Raw genomic sequence first — 19,998 nt, forward strand, 5'->3', positions numbered from 1 at the left:
AGGGATAAACAGATGAGGAATACTCAGAGGAGACACCAGATCCGCCTTTTCTTAGATCTGAGAACAGGACACGAACCTGACCTGTAGCACTGCAACCGTTCCAACATTGAGCGGAGATTGCCAGCTGTGCTGAACAGCATTGAAACACATTTTGTAAGTTGCTGCCATTTGAAAGGATAGAGGCAACATGCTTTTCTGTCAGCTCATTTATTTCACATCTTTCAGAAAGAAATATGCAGTAGCATAAACACTTACCCTGTGCTTAAGCCAAAAGTAGCCCGGTATCTTGTCTTCAAGAGTGTCAAGAAGCAGGTAGCAAGGGAAGCATATAGTGGCACATCCCCTTAAGTTTTCCAGCCTCCATTAATTTGCAAGAGAAATGAAGCAGCATAAGTAAAATCTAGTTCTCAAGTATTGCAGCTTTAAAAATGTGATCCAACGTCAGTAATACTGTGTACTATTGATTACCTTTTCATTAAAGAGATGTGATGCCTTTGAGCCTGAATTTATTTAATGTGATACTTCCAAAGTAATAAATCTCAGAAATGCTGGAAATAACAATGATTTATTTTTCTTTTTTAAATTGAAATTCAAAGTTCTTCAAATAATGGAAGCCAGCCATTTGGTTATGTAAGTGCATCGAACAAGCTAGCTCGTTCCTGCTCTCTGAAATCATAACTAAATACTGAACCGTAGAGACAGATAGGATGTCCATCCTCATCTGTTCAGGGAAAGCAATATCCATCCAGACTGAAATCAGTACCCAAAGTCCATCCAAAGTTCAGTAAAAGTACTGGGCAGCTTCCCTCAAATAGTTTAGGGTAATGGAAAATAAAATCCCTGAAATGGAGAAGAGTAAACTCTGACAGATGCTTGATAGATACCTGTAGTGTCAACAAGGGGATTCATTTTCCCCTATGCCAAGACTGAGAAAATAAACATAGTAATAGCAAGAAAGAAAAAAAAAGCCACAAGGAAGGCATTAAAAACATTGGGAACAAATAAGCCAGACTGAATGAGCTTTGCAGTATGTCTTAAAGATCTGGTGTGCTAACTTTCATCCAAGAATATTGAAAGAATTAGATAATGAACCCAATGAATCATTATTGCTTATTTTTTCCAAATCACACAATGCTGGGGAATTCCAAAGAACTGGGAAAGGAAGATACTGCTGTTGTGCCAGTGTTCAGAAGTGGTCTCATGGAGCATCCTGGGAGTGGATAGGTGGTTTGCCTGACTTTGATTCCATGGAAAGTCATGTAAAGGGTGTTGTGAGAAAGAATTTACTTTGGTAACTGCAGGTCAGACAACATCATTATGTAGAAAATAAATATTGCCAGAAGTCTACCTTTCCTGACACTGTCAGTTTGCCTGATGAGAGAACAGCACAAACATATGTGTATTTGATCATTTGCAATACATTTGATTTAGTCCTCTACTGAAATATGATGGGCTATACATGATGAAGATGATCCTCTGCTGCATAAGCAGAGAAATATCATATAAATTATAGTAATCGCTGTCTACAAAATCAGTGAGAGCTCTTTTCAAACTGAAAATCAAATCAAATCAAAGCAGAACTACAAGAATGACCTGAGGTTTGAAAAACTCAGGAGTAAATACAGCAGCTCTGCATACAAAACCGTGTGGTTTCTCCTGTCTGAAGTGTCTGTACAAGACATTTAGTAGTCGAGAAGTTGTGATCCAAAAGGAAAAGAAGCAGAATACAAAACAAGGGGTTAGGAATCTGAAAAAAAAAGGCGCGCGCACACACACACACACACACAAAGGAAGGAAAAATTACATCTCAGTTTAACAATGCAGGAAACAATCGTTCAAAACATCTCAGGAACATGGTTCAGCATCCTTCGCTTATACCTGTCTGTCAGCTTCAGATATTCCTCTGAAAGGTGTTGGAAATGGGGCCGTGCAGAAATCGTGCTCTTCGGGTGGTACATTGTGGGTGGCCAGATAATCCAAACGGACCTTACAATCAGAATGACAACAGTTTACTTTGGCAAATCTTCTCCCAAGGACAGGGTTTTTTTGATAGAAAACCTGACCACAGAAGGAAACGGGAAAAAAAGTTAAATGAAAAGTTAAATGAAAAATTCTGGCCATCAGAGACTAGCTTAAATGCAACCTAGTGCAGTACAGTCTCATTGAAACCATGCTGAATGTCAGTGAGACATGTGGCATGTGCATGTATACGCATGTCTCTGTGCATAGGTATTTCCTTCTGATTATATTAGATATGCATCACAGGTACCATAAAACCAATTTAAAAATTAAAACAGTCAATTTAAAAAAAAAAGCCAAATATTATAAGGCTTACCACAGAAAGACACAATGATGCTCTTAAGCTGGGAAAAGTATTACACATTGAAATAAAACTCTAAGGTTGGGCATTGTCCCAGTCACATTGCCACAGTCCTGCATTTGGAGCAGGGAGGAGCATGCTTCCCATACCAGCGTCCTTCTCCAGGAGCTCTTAAAGGGTCTGATATTCTTAGCTTTTAATAAAGAACAGTCCAGTTCCAAGTGTCAGTATGAACATGTGCGTGTGGCAGTTTGCATTGCAACAACTACAAAATTCACTGCAACATGGCCATTCTTAGGAAAAGATGGTGGCCTGACGAAGCACCAGCTTGAATCTTTGGAGATAGGAGTTTAGTTCTTGGCTCTTTATTAAGTTTTACATATGACACACAAAGCAGGCACGTTTTTCTGCAAGTGGAAACCTCAGTACTTGTACCTACTTTTTTTTTCAGTAGTTTTACAAGCTCCTCACTTTCTGATTCATGTCCAGACTCATATCCAGTCCTATCAGCAAAATAACAGTTTTGAGGGGGTTAAATAGTCTATAGTCTTTCCAAAACTCCATATCATAACTGTGATCAGCATTAGAGAGGTCCCTAGCCTCTGCTAGTCTGTGATCTGCAAACGGCGTTTCTTTTCAGGGAACTGATCTGGCATGCCTAGCCTAGCACACAAAGGAAGAGCCACAGGTCCTATCACCCAACAAGTGTGTGTGTGTACAGGGAAGGTCCTTTTTCACAAATCAAAGATGCCTGAAAAGTCTTTGGAGTTAGCATCTGGAATCACAATTTCTTTCTCTGTGGCCAAATTTTTGTTTTCTGTATGAAAAGGATGTCTAAAGAGGTGTGCCCAGGAACCTGAAGTTATCTTGGGCCAAATAAGCTCCAAAGAAAGATGAATTTTAAGAACCGGTTGGTGCTGCATCTTTGGGATGGAGGTTGTAAGCATCTGGCTTTTTCAATGAACAGGATTAACAACTCTGATGCCAATTTCAATGCTGCAGGTTCCTCTCTGGCAGCACAATACCTAAGGCATTTTGTGGATCTAGTCCTGTGGTCTTTCCTAAAGAGCCAGATGCCAAACCAAATGTCAGCTCAGCCATCACACCAGCTGGCCTGCAGTAACCGTCTGCAATTTTGATGTGCATTATCTTAGCTCATGCGAAATTTCAATTCCATTTGGCTTAAATTGGTGTGCAAATACAAAGGTCAGATCACACCAACCCACAACTGTGGCCACCTAAGAGCAGACAATATGGCTCTACTGACACACACTTGGGGGAGCTTGACTGGGAATCTGACCTCAGCCAGTCAATTTTCCAGCTGTGGAACGGGTATCCTAGCACATTCCTGATGGACTGGAATGTCAGGAGGGTAAATGCAAGATGCTCTGGAGTTCCACTGATGGGGAACATACCAATGGCATTGTTTCACATCAAATACAGAATACAGAATCTCTTCCATAGGCAAAAATCTTACACATTGCTTTTTTTTTTTTTTTTTTGGCTGGGTAATGTTCTTTACAGAGGTATTTGTTGTACTTACCTAGGTCTGTAAAGTATATGCAAGCATTCTGAGAAGGAGGATGCAACAGAAATAGGGGAAAAAGCCCTACAAATTTAAGCAAATACACTTTAAGACAAACTATTACATGTCTGTTCACAGGGAATACTGTGATTGCACCAGTACAGAAGTTTTATGTGTTGTTACTGTAAAATGAACTGTAATCACTACTACATGAATATATTTTAATACTATGTGCACATCTGTTAAACGCAGAGCTTTATTAAATGTGCACAAATACTGTACATGCACAATTCCAAGAGTGCATGCCTTTAAGTCTAATGATGCTATTGCTGTCAGTGTACCTGTATTTTTGTTACTGAGTGTCTAATGATTAAAAAGGATACTATGAAGAGTTAGATATGCATTTTAAACCATACATGTAAGCTTGATTTATAATGAACTTGCATTTTGTCTCTGCAGTCCAGCTGTCAGTAAATCAACTGTACAGTTAAGGGCTCCTCTTGATTTTTTGCTTTTAAAAGTGTATTAATGACAAAACAAGGCTCTTAAACTACTGCCTCTGGCATCAGTCGTTCAAACATAGCTGTGTTGCACTTTTTAACAACCAAATTAATTCCACATGAAGAGTAGAAGTATTCACTCTTTTTTTCTTTTCCTTTTTCAAACTTTGCAGACGTCTTGCAGGAAATGGCTTGACATACATTCCTAAGGGAGCATTTGCTGGCCTTTTCAGTCTTAAAGTGCTGTAAGTAAACTGTGTGTTGTTTGATATATTTCTGATTTCCTAAATGCTCCAGGGATCTAATTAACCAGTGAAGTTTTGATCAAGTAAATTACATATTTTGATCAGCTCATTTTGAACAATTCAGCTGAAGTGAAGATACATATGAACATCATTAAATCTTTGTTTTTTCATATAGAAAATATCCTAAACACAAAGGTTGGAAAACATTAATGGCATTCTAAAAACAACTTGCTCATCAAGTAGATGTCTCTGTACAATATCAAAGGTAAAAATTGGTTCAGTTAATAGTTTCTTTAATTGTCTCAAAAGTTCTGAGTTCAGGTCTAAATGCCTTTGGACTTTTCATGATCACAAAAAAGTGGGGGTAAATTGCCTTTTCCTTTTCTTGAGAGCTGGGATGGGGGAAGTCATTATTGTAGAACACAGTGCAATTGAAAATCCAGTTCTTATTTTGTATCTTATTCTTTGAAATCTAATTACTCTAAGATAAATTATTTAAAATAACTAGACACTATGTTACTTGGAGTATTAAGACAATATATACGGTTGATAAAAAATTATTAGCAGACCAAATTTAACTATATATCTAATGGAGGTGATCTTTGCCTAAAGTAAAGTTCATAGAAATTGTTTTATTAACAAGAATGCCAGCCTCCTAGGCAGTGTCAAGCTAAGCCAGATGCTACTATAAAAATATACAGAGCTCTACTGCAAAGATATGTAAGTGGGAAAGAAGTATGAAGGGCTTCCCACTCCATCTGCTCTAAAGTTGGCCAGCTGTAGCTCTTGTTGGCCCTAGAAGCTTTAAGCTTGCCAAAAAATGATTTCATATACAATGTCCCAATATGCCTCATTTTGAAGACATGTACTACGTCAGCGTCACCCAAATACAGTCCTTTTACATATGTAGGAGTTGGTCCAAACAAGGCTATTAGGCAGTGTGAATGGAACCATGCTCAAAGTGAAGAAAAGTTTCTACTGGAATGAAAAATGATTTTTCTGTCTTTGCACACTAAAAGATTGCAAGGAACCTTTCTTTTGAGAAAAATAATTTCATTGGGAAAGGTTTAGCAATTCTTACAGAGAAAAATTTATTCAAAACAGATCATAAATTCCTCATACGTTTAAAAATCCTGTTGGCCATAGTAGCATCTTCCTGGGTCAGAATTTCAAGACTCAGTCCTTCAGAGCTTTATCAAAATAAAACACTGAAGTATTGCAGAAGAAAAAAAAAATCAATACATGAGGATCACAGAAACACAGAATTGTAGGGGTTGGAAGGGACCTCAAGAGATCATCAGGTCCAACCCCCAATGAGGATGACAGTTCCAGAATCACTGGAGGCAATTAGGAGCTCACACCTATAAAAACGTATCAAAAGCAAGTAAGATTTAATCTATTAACTTCCTCACCTGCTCTAAAGATCCCACTTAAAGCTGATGTGTAGCTGTTAACAAGGCTGTTGTGCTACGGGTATTTGTTTGGTTTGAAGAGAAACAGAATTTTGAAAAGGCCAGGTAAATGGAGCATTTATGTAAATTGCTTATAATCTTCAGGTAAAACCGGTACAAAGGAGGTAAGCTCAGAAGAAAATTTGCAATAGAAAAAAAAACACCTTTACTGTGTTGATTCTGTTTTTTTTTTGTGCTACTCAAAATGTAGGATGCTGCAGAATAACCAACTACGCCAGGTTCCTACTGAAGCACTCCAGAATTTACACAGCCTGCAGTCTCTGTGAGTACACTTGATAAATCAACTTCTAAGCCTACATTAACAATAGTATATGAGATTACCTATTAATTACTTGTTAATGTCACTCAATAACATGCTGAACCAACTTTTCCTTTTAACTCTCTTTGAGTTCCTTTTCAAGAGAATTGTACTCTCAATTAAACATCAAAAGTGACTGATTTAATTCCAGTAATTTCATGACACTGGTGGCTTATTTGCAGTGTTATATACTGGTTCACCATCTGAGAAGACGTCCCTTGCCCTGCAATACTTTCTGTGTCAAGAATATGGTCCCTTGAGCACTGGTCTTTCCCCTGGTTTCTAGTTAAGATTCTTTACAGGTGAAAAGAAAGAATCCCAAACGAAACCCTTGGTTGGTTTGTTTTTTGTTTGCTGTAATTTTTTTCTTTTTAAGCAATATGGAAAATACTATTAACTTATGAAACAAAGTGTACTAGAGGATGCTTAATTATATTCTGTGCTTCAGGCAGGTCTCCATATTTATAGTTCTTGACTGTGCCGTGCTGACTCAGTCCACAAGCTTCAGTTTTAACAGAACTCCTGCCAGATTTCCTAGACCAGGAGTGAGGATTGGCTGCTTCATGGTATGAATGAAATTATTTTGATGTGCTTCTGCCCCATAACATAAGGACAGTTGTACCGCATCATGCTAAAAGCTGACCTAGCCCAGTATCCAGCTTTCAACAGCAGATGCCAAAGGAAAACTAAAAGGTCAGGAGAAGAATATAATGATACTCCCTTGGTAAACTGTCCCATCTGCCAAAGCTTGGGACTCAGGGACTCACTGAACAGCTTCTTTGAACTCAATAGGTCTTAAAGGATTTTCTTTGTGAGTTTGTGAGTTTCTTTCTGAGTTTATATAATTGCTTTCTGAGCCAATATAACACCCATTATTTTCTATGGCAGAATATCTGCTGATCAGCTAACTCTGCATAGTGTGGTGAACTTCCTCCCCTAATGTACTTGGAACTTACAATCACTCTTGATGGTAACAGATGCTGATAGATGTAGGAATAAGGTATAAACAGTTGTTGTACCCCAGATTTTATAGACTTCTATCATACCTCCATTAGTCATTAATGTTAAATTGTTTCTTAGTGGGAGCTATTCCCTGCATCTGGTCATCTTTGTCACTCTGTACTGAACTTCTTTCCAGTTCTTTGATAATGGATTTGAGACAAGTCAGGGAGGAACCAGACCTCCACAGAATATTGAAAGTGTCCACACACACTGGACTTACAGAGGGGAATTATGGATGCTTTTTATTCACTTTCTGGCTAACCCCCCAACATTTGTCTTATTTAAATTTTTAACCCTTACTGAACACTCAGCTATGATTTTCACACTTATTACAACTTCAAGACCAATTCCTAGCATGTTTATGGCTATTCAGAAGTTTGTCATGTCAAGTGAGAATTGCCTTTTCCCCAGAGACGTGACTTTACATCTACCTCTACTGAAATCCTCCTGCTATTTTGTTGTTCAGTCAGTTGATTATAATTAGTGCCTTGTACTGCGATTGCAGTTCACATTTTCCAACTACAAAGCCACTCTTGCTGTCTCAACGCAGGATGGAGAAAAGGATGGGTAAATTTTCTAAAGTATCTACTGACTTTGAATGTACAGAAAGAAATATCTGGATGATTTAAGATAGCCAGGCATGTTCTTCTTTGGACATACAAAAACGTCAGCTGACTTTGTGTGCTTTAGTTGATCATCATATATTTTCACAGAATTACTTTTAAATAAAGTTATTTTCCTGTAGAGGTCATCAGAAAAGTTAAGTAACTATTGCAAAAAATGTTGCTTCAGTGTACAGCGCTTACCACATCATTGGTCTAAGAATTACAAGGGTAGCACATATACCAAGCTATCTAGTCTGGTTACAGTTGAGATACTTTGATTGGGAACCATACTGTGCTAAACATGCTGTCTTCTTTTTTTGTGCGTAAAGAAGTTCTACCAGCAAGTTAACATCTTTTGCATACACCCAATTTAGCCAAAATCTGAAAAACAGAATTAATGAAATGTATTGATTTCTAACAAAATTTTGTCGTCTGTGTGTAACTTACTACTACACAGGCACACATTATTCTGTTTTAGCTCCCAGGTGCTTATGTCCCTCTTGAACAATATTTACCTCCTTAATATACAAAGTATTCACTAAGGTTTGTCAAGGTGAAACAGCCTTAAGAATTAATTATCTTATAATTGTTATTTGGTCAGTGCCTTTTTTCTTTATTGACCAGACACAGTCTGAAATATCTTAGCCATATACTTTTGAGGTTACAGTTCTTTCCTTTGATCTTCTAAAAAGTCATGAGAAAATGCTGGTCTAGTGACTATATTAGATTTTCTTTCTGCTAAACAAACAAAAAAAATCTTGCTGAGATCACATCATTCTATACACACTCTGGACCAAAACACGATAAGCCAAGCAAACAAGAGTTCCTTTGTTGCTCTGAAAGAGACTGTTGAATTTGCAGCACAGTTTCTAAACAAAATGACGGTCTCACCCTTTCTTTTTTGCAAATACTCTTTTCCATAGGTGAAGAAGCTGAAGAAGTAAACCAAACATAGTTACACTGTGTATTCTATGTAAAGAAGTGGTGTTTTGTGACAGAATTGAATCAGAGGGAGAATAGGAGTGGTCAGGAGAAACCTTTAGACAGCTGTGTAGCAGACCCAAGATGGAACGATACGGGTTTGTACAGAAAAGCCACTATCAGCTGAAAGACGATCACTGGCAAAAGAGACCTCTTTGAGCAAAAGAAGACTATTATTCTTTTGTTTGCTTAAACTGGGTTGTGCCTGTCAGATAAAGGTGTGCAGAGATTCAATTTCTTCTTTCATACAGTCTAGGAATTTTCTGTTCACAAGGTGGTTCTTGCATTGGTTTCTGATTTACAATAGGAGTTATTTCTTGAAACCTTCAGAATAGCAGCAGTCTTTTCAAGGGTGTAATTAAGAGGTTAAAAGCCTACACAAAGGCAATTTCTGTAAGATAACAACTTCTTGTGTTTATTATGTTTAACTAAACAGGTGGCATGGTTTCTGGAAGCCTCATTAACCCTTTTCTTTAGGTTAGTGTAGTTGCAAAAACCTGTAAACTGGTAACAGGACTTAAAATCTGCCTTGTAAGTTTTCACCCAAGAAGGACAATCATGTAGAGAGGCAAACCATACTAATCATCTTTCTACCTTAATGAATGTGAAGAGGCTAATGTTAAAATCATTTTTATATAAATATATACATAATTGTGTGTGCACACATGATATATATGTATACACACACAAGTTTTCCATGTTCAAATACAAATTCATCACAAATTTTTGCACAAAAAGATATTTTTGGATGATACTCCCTCCTTACTGTCTAGTTCCAGGCTCAAAAAATGACATTACAGGTATTGGTATTGATAGCCAGATTAATTGATATTAAATGGCCTGTGGTACAGAAAGGAAGAAAATCTGCTGTATTGCAGGGATGAACACCAGCTCTTTCCACTTTCTCGTCCATGTTGTTATATTGTTGGCATGCTGAATAGCATGACAAGATTAAGTGATAAATACTCATAAATTTCCTAAGGCTTGAACTACCTTCAGCATACATCAGTCGCCTGCAGGCAGCAGGCAGTATTCACTATATACTATGAAACGAGAAACGACCACGCACCAAAAAAAAAAAAATTGTGTGTTTCAATTTCAACAGCAAAAAATCTGTGAGAAAACTGTAATACTGTTACCTGAAAACAAACAACCATATTGGTTGTCTGAAGCAGAAAATTTAGATTTAACAATATTAAAATCTTCTCCAATTTTAGAAGTCTTTGTAGTTCAATAATCAACAACTGTGATGTGCTACTTTGATTAATAAATGAGTTCAGCTACTGGTGCTTGGGTGATGATAGTTTTGGACTCCGATTCCCTTTATGGCATAAGGATTTAAGGAAGTAACCAGAACATATGAATTTTGAGATGTGGTTATCTCCAAGTTCAGCAGAAGGATATCTTCAGCTTATTACATAGGCTATAATTTTCTTGTTGTATCATGAATACAAATTATCTGGATTACTGGCCCTAACAATTCAAATGGCAGTCGTTTCTGTTAAGCCAAAAAGAGGAAAACATCTCAAATACCATGACTGAAAACGACCAACACACAATCACTGGTGTCACAACTTAGATCTTGACAGCAGGGTTTGAAGTGCCACTTAAATGCTCTCTCTCCTGTTACTCACTTTTCTTTGGAATTGACTGTAAGCAGATGGTGTCTGGATTTTATGTTTCCCAGAGCTCCAATATCTCCATTCTGCTTTTAAATCAAGAAGGCCTTTAATAATTTTAAATATATCTGTATAGTCCAAAAGCCTTTTACATAGGTATATTGATTTATTTTTCAAATATAGTTATTAATTAACAACTCACTGTCTAGCCAACTCTTTTCACTGAATTTAAGTATTTGCTTAAATCGTGTTGATTTTTTTTTTCTTTCTGTGGTGTAATCATCTTTTCTAGTGACAGTTAGGTACTAGAATTGTCATATTAGTATCTTTTGAACAAGAAGGGACTGATAAAGAAGGCAATAACATAAGAATATATATATTTTTTTTTACATTTGTTCCCTGAGCATGTTAACACAAATTTTAGTTTATTAGCAACTGGTAAGTTGGAGATCTTCATTTGTAAATGCTACTAAATAAAGGAGAAAAGTCTAACTGCTATCACTGATAAGGAAGTGAAGCTTCTACTATTCTTTTATTGAGACTATTGTAATACAACACTTTGAAGTTTGAACTACAGATGAAACTTAACTCTAAACTTAACTCACTCTTTATTTTATTGTTTCAGCAACGTTATTAATGAGCAGCTTTTCCTACTGTGTTGTCAGACAGGAATGGTCAAAATCAAGAATAAATCAAGTACCATGTCATTGTCCACGCCAAACCAGTCATCAAGGCTATTTAAAAACAAGCATTATTTACAGTAACACACATCACCTGCTTTCATTCCTGTAAAATATAAGAGGACTTATACTTTAATAGCAGGAAACAGGGCAGAATGCAAGACAGTCTCTCTTCCAATGTGCTGGAAACATTGGTAGAGGAAAAAATAAACTATCCTTTCTCCATTGAAAATCTACGAAGCTGGAATTTAGTGTAGCAAATTAATTTGACTTTACAGATACAGGATAAGAAAATAATATAAATTAAATTTGTTTGAACTTTCTGACAGTATTTATAAATCAATTTTATTTTTCAGATATGTTTATATGTTTGGAGCATATGGTGATGATGCAGTTTTACATAAAATGTTATCTAGAAATCATCTCTGATTTTCGAAATAATCTGCCTGGCTGGAACCAGTCAGAAATTTGATTTTTCAGCTCCTTCTCCCTACTCCTCCAAATATGTGACATTGCAAAGAAAATTCTTAATCTGAGCAAGGAGTTGAAGACTTTGGTGGCACAGAGTTCTGAAATGCATCCAGTTCAATCTTGAAATTAAAAAGCCTTTTTTTCAGAAGTGTTAACTTTATTCAACTTTTTTTTTGTTTTTCCGGTATGTTTGTGTTAATAATCCTGATTTTTAGTTAAAAGACAAACCAACTGATGAAATCACATTCTCCCAAGAGAACTGTTTTCATGAAAAGACGTTGCGGTTTTCCGTGTCACACTCCATGATAATGAAGCCTATAGAAGGCTTTATCCTTCTTAGGAAACCCAGTACCTCAACAGTTACCCAAAAACTCCCTAAGGAGGAATTTCCCACAGTTTAAATCAAGGTTGTGTGTACCCATGAATGCATCTGTGCACATACATGAAGATGTCTCAAAACTCATCACTGCAGTCTCAATTTGCCGCATGTTTTATCCATGTGAGCTACTAGAGCCCTAGGGCACACTAGATAACAGAAGAGGGACTAAAACATTGAGCACTAGCCCAGTATCAGAGCATAGACACTCTTCTAGCTTGATAAGCAGCTGGGAGGAAGGCAGAGGTGCAAGGATACCCTAACTGTGCATGCTACCCCTTTATTTGGGTCCAGTCCTTAGCACAACCAGCTGAGAACTACTGATGAAAAATCTTCCTGTGTAGCTGAACCCCACCTCCATCTGTGGGAGGAGGAGGAGAAGCAGGTGCTGAAAAGGTTAGCAATGTGAGGCTCATACTACATTTCCAAGGAGGTCCTCCTAGGCACCACACAGTGACATACTATTGCTAGAGCCAGCCTAGCAAAGTAAACAGTGCTTAGGAGTGCTCCCAGGCACTGGCTGTGACCGTCTACCAAGCTGTGCTGTTAACAGGGTCCTTGCCACACTTTCGACCAGTGCCAGCTAACATTTGGCTGAGCTGTCCTGCGGGGTCACTTGGCAATTCGTACACCCCTGGGACCATCCTATCAGTGCTCTGCATGCAGCCACCTGTTCGGGAGGCCAGGAGCAGTCACACGAAATGTCTGGTCATGGACTTCAGATCTGGGTGTTCGGCCAGATTCCTAGGATGACAAAACAACTCCTGCTGGCCCCACTTTTTCCCACTTTTGGAGTTTCAGGGCCAATTTTAATAGGAAAATAGCTCTGGAACTGGATTTTTGTGCTTTATATTGCTATATTTATATAATATAAATATATTTTATATTATATTGCTAGCATCCTGGCACACCGTCTTGAATGCAGGTTCGCCACAACACCTGAACAGCGTATCTGGATACGGAGAAAAATGCTAAGGACTAAAACTCTCAGTTGAGACCTCCTCCTGCTTTGCATGCACATGGAGTTTACACCAAACACTGGAGAGAAACAAATACTCCTAAATTATGTCTTGTGGCTTCTCTCTTTCAGTCTTGCTGTTGCTGCTCAGGGTTCTTTGTATCAGTGCTGTACGAGCCCATACAAGGGCAGAGCTGAAAGTGAGCTGTGGGAACTGCTGCGATGATGTGTTGTAATTAAGCTTTCACAATAGTCCTAGCATTTTCCCCTGTGGACTGAAGGGGATATCCTGCTTAAAGGGCCATGTTTGAAAAACCAAGCTCACAATAGCCAGCTCTATTTTCATTACAACCACTTTTCAGAGCCAGTTTTGATGTCACTCTTGCCATTCCTCACACAGGGCGTTAGCCCACCTCCTATCAACAAACCCTTGAGAGGGTCCATGTCACCACAGGCTTGTAAGGATGGTGGAGCTGCAGGTGACCCCATCCTGCCTGTGACACCCGTCCTAGACAGGCCCTGTCCCCAGCGCTTCTCCATCATTACCCCACACTTGCAGCAAGGCCTGTGTGCTGCTCCCCATGTAATGGATCCTTCTCAGGAGGGGAGGAAGGTGGTAGGAGAGGGAGGAGCATGCCCTTCGTTAGTCTGCCATGCCTGAAATTGGTCCTCATGTGCTCTCACCCCCCTGCCTCTCCTGCCTGTGACGTATAGGTCCTTATCATTTGGGTTTGCATGTCTTATTTTAAAATGAATGTCAGAAGAAGCATGGTATTCTTGACTTCTTTGTCTGTCATTGTAGCTTTCCTCTTGCCCAGTCCCTTCATTGTATTCAGTCCCTCATCACTGCAAGAAGAGGCAGTCCATGTAATAGATATTTATTTCAGAGGGGAGAATGACTTGGGAGAAATTTCCTTCCTGATCCCATACCTAGCATTTGACTTAACCTTGAATGAATGAGAAAGACACACTGACAAGCCATTAAGGAATGTCTTTAGCAAATATATCAGTAGGTGGTAGCTGGGCTCACTCTTGAAAGAAGACTCAGAGAAAGGGAAAAATATATATATTGCCTTAGAAACCTACCAGTGGCATAAAACTAGGTGTCCGTTCATACTGAACTGATCAAAATATCTGAATCAAAACTTATTCAAAGACCTACTTTCACCCTTTTCAGAGTACCAGTAAATTAGTCATGTTTACAATTCTATATGAATAATATCTTTTCATCATTTACAATGCATATGGTTGTAGCATTCACAGTATGTCACAGGAAACACCAGTGGGATACAGTCCACATAGCTCAAGCATTTTCTTTGAAAGGTTTGGACATTTTAAGTGAGCTCATGGTGAATTTCATACTAGCTGCTTTATTTACATGCCGCCTATCAGAAGAGATCAAGCTTTTCTGTTTCCTTAAATTGGTTCTCTCTGGAATATAATAGCAGCTTTCAAACTCACCACATGTTATCTATATATTTTCAATTATAAATAGGGTCATGTTTGTGAGTTAATGGGTTTAGTTCTGAAAGTGCCAAAACTTTGATCAGCACATGTAAAACAATTGGCTGAAAACAGCGATTTTGATCAATGCTTTATACATCAGTGTGCATTACCTGCAGTATGACAGGAAACATAACCACTACTGAAATGTTTTATTATCTGCATGAGGGAAAATGGTACTTGGAAATTTTAAAAAGATTAGATAACAAAATGCATTTGAGGCAGTACTTCTTATGAGCACTGGTAGGATACGTAGTCCAGTAATAGGACTTGCAACGCAAATCATTGTAGCTTCTCATTTTCTTACAAAGTTTATTCAAAGAATAATCCAACTACCCAGGATCTCACTTATGTTACAGCAGTACTATTTCATGGATTTTGCTTACGTAGCTAATGGTGGGTTTATATTTGAAAACTTTGGTTATAAAAAAAAAAAAAAAAAGTTTCCTTGATTTGTTGCTGAATATCAGTAAGGTAGAAATCCTGACCTCTCTGAGGACAACAGAAATATTGCCTTTTCAGCCACAGGATCACATAGAAACAACTGACTTTTGGCTTCAACATGTGACCAAGGGCTCTGTGAGTAACTCCTCTGGAGTCAGCGGGGAAGCCAGAGCTGCACACTCAGCCGTGGTATTGAACAAGATGCTGACTGTAATGCAGTAACACATTTAGGTAGAATAAAGCCTCCATTCTTTAATCAGTGTAACTGTCAAACTAATGCAACTGTAACTTCTTAGTTTACATACCAGCATCACACAGGGAAGAAATTTACTTCTGACCAAAACACAAAGAAACCTCATCTACTCATTCAAATTATACCTTATTTGAAAACACAGGCATAGCATGGTTATTGCCTGGGGAATGGGGGAGGTACAGCATGACTATTTCTAAACATTTCCAGCCTCACCCATTTGTTGACCAACCCTTGAGTTATTTTGGAAGCTCTGTCTCTGCTGCCTGCCATTGTCAGTTATTATATTGAAAATTTAATTGTACAAAGGCTTTGACACTGAACTTTATAAATTTGTTCCAACTGACCTTGTCTCAGTTATTTGCCAGCCTGGCACGGAGCCTTAGCGTTCATTATTTGTTCTCATGCAGTAGGTAGAAGAAGCATGGAGAAGGAGATAGAATGGACCTGACATTTTACATGACTGCAAATGAGGAAGCAGCTTTAAATAAAGAGATTACCATGTCCGCCACAAAGAGTATTACATTTCTCTCAAACAGACCGAATTTAGGCTGTACAGAATTACTTCTTTGTACCCTGGGTGTGTCTGTTTGTTCTGCAGTGTTTTCAGACTTATATTTAAATTTGTTTTTATTTCATCATTCACTTAATTACTTCTCTGACAGATGTCTTCAAGAAAAGTTTTAGAGAGCGTCTTTTATGTTACAAACAAAACATTAAAAGCAGAAAAAGTGTATTGGAGTACAGGTCACCATCTGGATGTTTCATGAAGTTGCAGAAAGTAAACGCCAGTGAATATATGACATAGTATTTCTAGTGCCATATCTGCAAAGAGTTCAGTAGATTTAATCCTTATTTGCAGAAGTGTGAAAGCAAGATATCACCTGCAGACTGAGAAGGTACGATGTGCAATTGAGCTCCCTCTGTTGGCTCTGCAGCAACTGAAGTGCATTAAGTACTTTACTTTTTAAAGTAAATAAATTTCATTAGCAGCACTGATCTCTGTGTAAAAACACTTTGCTCCACTATTAAAAAATGCTAACTTCGTTGCTCATTAGAATCATTGGAATACACAGGATTTAAGAAGGTGTAAAACATGAGCAGAAACTCAGAAATTCTTTTTATTTTTGGTTTTTAAATGTTGGATAGTATATGGAAACCCAAGTCAGCTTTTGGCACCATGATTCAGTGATTTATAGATTCTGAAAGAGAATGCCCTGCTGAGTTTCTTATACTTTTTTGTTCCATACTTGCAAATAATTTGGAAAGGAAACAAATTCATGCCTGATCCACAGAGAGGATCTGTTCAGAAGTGATTAGTCTGTGCTCTCAGTGAACTGACGGCTCCAAAGGAGAGCTGTCTGCAGCAAGCCAGCTGACCAGGAGACTTAGGAACACCACATGAGGTCTCAGATAAGGCTGCAAGCAAGAAGGAAATGTAGAATCTCCAGGAAATGAAAGATGGATGTGGCAACTCCTACCTGTCCTTGTGTTCTTGGTGATAATTTCATGTGTAAATCCACTGTTCTTTTCTCAGAATCAATTTTCTTTATTTCTTTTTCTCCTAGACGCCTGGATGCCAACCACATCAACTATGTGCCCCCCAACTGCTTCAATGGCTTGGTCTCCCTTAGACACCTGTGGCTAGATGATAATTCTTTGACAGAAATACCCGTCCAAGCCTTTAGAAGTTTACCAGCACTTCAGGCAATGACACTGGCACTGAATAAAATTCATTACATACCAGACTATGCTTTTGGAAACCTCTCTAGTTTGGTAGTTCTGTAAGTTTTATTGATTGCTTTTTAGCCACAATCTCTGCTTCTTTGCAGAGCTTTGACCTCCTTGTGATAAATTGCTTGAAGATGCAATGTTTAATTTAAGCATTGCTTGAGAAAACCTTTAATAATTAACAATCCTCTAGTCTTTCCCTAGTTGGCAAACAATAGGTAAATCGCTATATACATGGGTCAACTAAACCTCAGTTTTGCCTTTCAGTGTTAGTATTAAACTGATGTATTTTGGGGCCATAAAGCTGCAGTTCCATTCTACTTTTGCATGAGTCTTAATGACGATACTCCTTTACCATGAGGTCAATACTGTTTCTTACAGAAAATGTTCTTTTTGGAATACAAATTAAGTTTTCTGGCTTGCATATGTACTATAAAACAAAATTTGAAAGAAAAAAATGTCTTAGAGAAGCATATCTTTTACATCTTCTTACAGTTAAACTCACATTTGTAAATCACTTGTTTTGATCTAGCTTAAAAGTTTCCGTCTCCAGCAAAGAGCTATGTAAGGGAATTTTTTTTTAAATCACCATATCTGGTCAGCAAAACAAACAGAAACAGATGAACTGTTTGCCTTCTAAGACTCCAAAGCAGCATGTACTGAATGAGAGAAGATTAGAAAAAGGAAATGAACAGAAAGCTTTCTGGGTGACTTGGAAAGAATGCTGTCCAGTAGAAACTATGTATTCCCTTCATAGAAAGTATATGTAGTTTTGTATTTAGATATGTTTGCATACCAATACAACTAAATGAAACAGATGCAAAACCCACACCAAAATCTGGAAGGAATACTCTGGAACATGGTTTCAGTTTTTTATCTTCTGGGAATGCACCAAATGGAAAAAATTCTAGACTGGCTGGAGAAACTGAGGAGGAGACTGAGGGGGAGAAGTTATTTCAGGATAGTTTGGAAAATCTTAAAATTATTAAAGAGAGAATAATATATTCAAGATTTACAGGCTGTCTGAAACCATAGTCTGTAAGACACTTAGCATATTTTAGCATGTTCTAACCCCAGTGGGAGCATGGAACCTGACATTCTTCAGGGTTCTTTATTGAGCTTTATAATCACCATCTCTGCATAGTGCCTAATATATGCACCAATAATAGGGGGATAATAGCTGCCTTGGGCACACAGTCTTTGCCCTCTATTTACATCAAGTAACAGTCTCATTCAAGTTAAAGTTTTTTTAAGGAGTCATTTAACCAAGCTAAGCATCTCAGTAATGCTTAAGGTAGAGAATGTCTTCAATGCCATTCTCTACATCCATAGCAGAATTACAGTGATATGAGGACAGATAAGAAATCCAGAAGAAAAAGACCTTTTTTGATTCCCTCATTGTTTCAGCTCACTTAGGTTCCCTTATTTTACATCTGCCCTGTTTATTTCTGGTCTTCTGGTCTTCGTATTGATTAATAATTGAATTATCCTTCATGATCTGCGATATCTGATATTTTTGGCCTGTCAAAATCTTCCTGTGTGGTTCTGTTTTCATTTGTTTCCTACTCTATTCAGTCTGGCAAATTTTCTACTCTTTGCAAATATGCATGTTCATTTTGCGTAGGTTTGAAGCTCGATCACTAGCAATCCAAGCATAATTGGAATTCGTAGACACTCTTCGTGCTAACTAAAGCATTACAGCTCAGTGTAGTCATTTTAAAAAAATGATTAGGTTTTTCACAGGAAAGGAAAAACCCACAAAACATCTGTATTTTGCCATTAGAAACCTTGTTTTTCATGGACAGGGAGACTCAACTTCTGTAGGCTCTGTGGTCTTTAAAATTATTTTCAGAGCAGAATGAAGCATTGAAGGGTATGTGCTTGGCAGTTCCTCATTCACAGACCTTCTTTTCTTTTAAGTGCTACTCTCATAGTTTCCCTCCCCTATGAGAGCAGAGTGTCAGAATAAAATAAAGGTCTGCTGGGAAAAAAAAAAGCATCCTCTTCAGAAATCAATCTGAAGTATCACTAAGTTCTACCTACTCACATTAATGAGCTTCACACGGAATTTTTTTTTCTATGTCAGTCTAAAAACCATAGAAATAGGCAGCATTACCAGCCCTCACATGGATGGTTTTGATTAAAATGTAACATACAACTGTTTCTTTCAGTTGCTGAAAATATGAGAACGTAGCTGTTGGTTTTTATAGTTTCAAAGGAAGGCAAGTTAAAGCACTTTGAAGACTGATTAGCTTACTCATCTCAGTGAAGCTATGACTTCTTGTCCTGTGGCTTTGTGTCTTCTTTCATTCTGCAAGGCTAATGACTATTTCTGCTTGATTATCCTTCTCCTCACCTGCTCCTGCTTAATGCCATCCTCTCTAACACCCCCTGAATATACGTCTTCCATATATACAGCTAAAACAGCTAACACTCCCCACAGTTCTTAAGGCAACATGTTAGTTAACAACTGGTGAGAATATGTCTCCAATTTCACAGTATTTAATATGCAAACCTCATCCTAGACCTTCAGGATATACCCTTCTTAGACCATCTAGGTGGTTGTAAAAGAAATCCCATGTACGGAATGAAATTGAAGCCCTCATGGGTGGGGAGATGTCAGGAGAAAGGGGGAAGGGTTGGCGAAGGTGCCTTCTCTACGTGCTCTTGCAAAAGCATGACTTGCATAGAATAGGTGCATGCCTGAAAATAAGTTTCTTTTGATTGAAGCATCAAAATGTTTTGCTTAAGTCCACTGTGTGTAGTGTGCTTTCCTGACTGTGTGCTTAATGTTCCCCTGCAGACATCTCCATAACAATAGAATCTACTCCCTGGGAAAGAAATGCTTTGATGGGCTCCACAGCCTAGAGACTTTGTGAGTTGACCTCTTATTTGTTTCCTCTTTTTTTCAGTGTTTTCATTAATATTCTGAAAGAATAAAAAATAGCCTAAAAGCTAAACGTGGTTTTTGGCTTGCCTAATCGCTACAGGATCTAAATGATGGTTTACAATGACTCT

At 38.0% G+C, this 19,998-nt stretch overlaps 1 protein-coding gene across 2 annotated transcripts in view; it reads left to right on the forward strand.

The window, feature by feature from the left end:
- Positions 1 to 19,998, forward strand: part of LGR5 (leucine rich repeat containing G protein-coupled receptor 5) — an 89,209-nt gene that overhangs the window by 45,937 nt on the left and 23,274 nt on the right. The window contains exons 3-6 of one of the 2 annotated variants that reach the window (XM_032207333.1): positions 4,519 to 4,590; positions 6,253 to 6,324; positions 16,818 to 17,033; positions 19,784 to 19,855. In XM_032207333.1, the coding sequence (XP_032063224.1) occupies positions 4,519 to 4,590; positions 6,253 to 6,324; positions 16,818 to 17,033; positions 19,784 to 19,855 (432 nt within the window). The remainder of the gene's footprint in view (positions 1 to 4,518; positions 4,591 to 6,252; positions 6,325 to 16,817; positions 17,034 to 19,783; positions 19,856 to 19,998) is intronic. The other variant, XM_032207334.1, reaches the window with a different exon arrangement.

The sequence above is a fragment of the Aythya fuligula genome, chromosome 1 (genome assembly GCF_009819795.1).
Source record: "Aythya fuligula isolate bAytFul2 chromosome 1, bAytFul2.pri, whole genome shotgun sequence".
Classification (NCBI taxonomy): Eukaryota; Metazoa; Chordata; class Aves; order Anseriformes; family Anatidae; genus Aythya; species Aythya fuligula.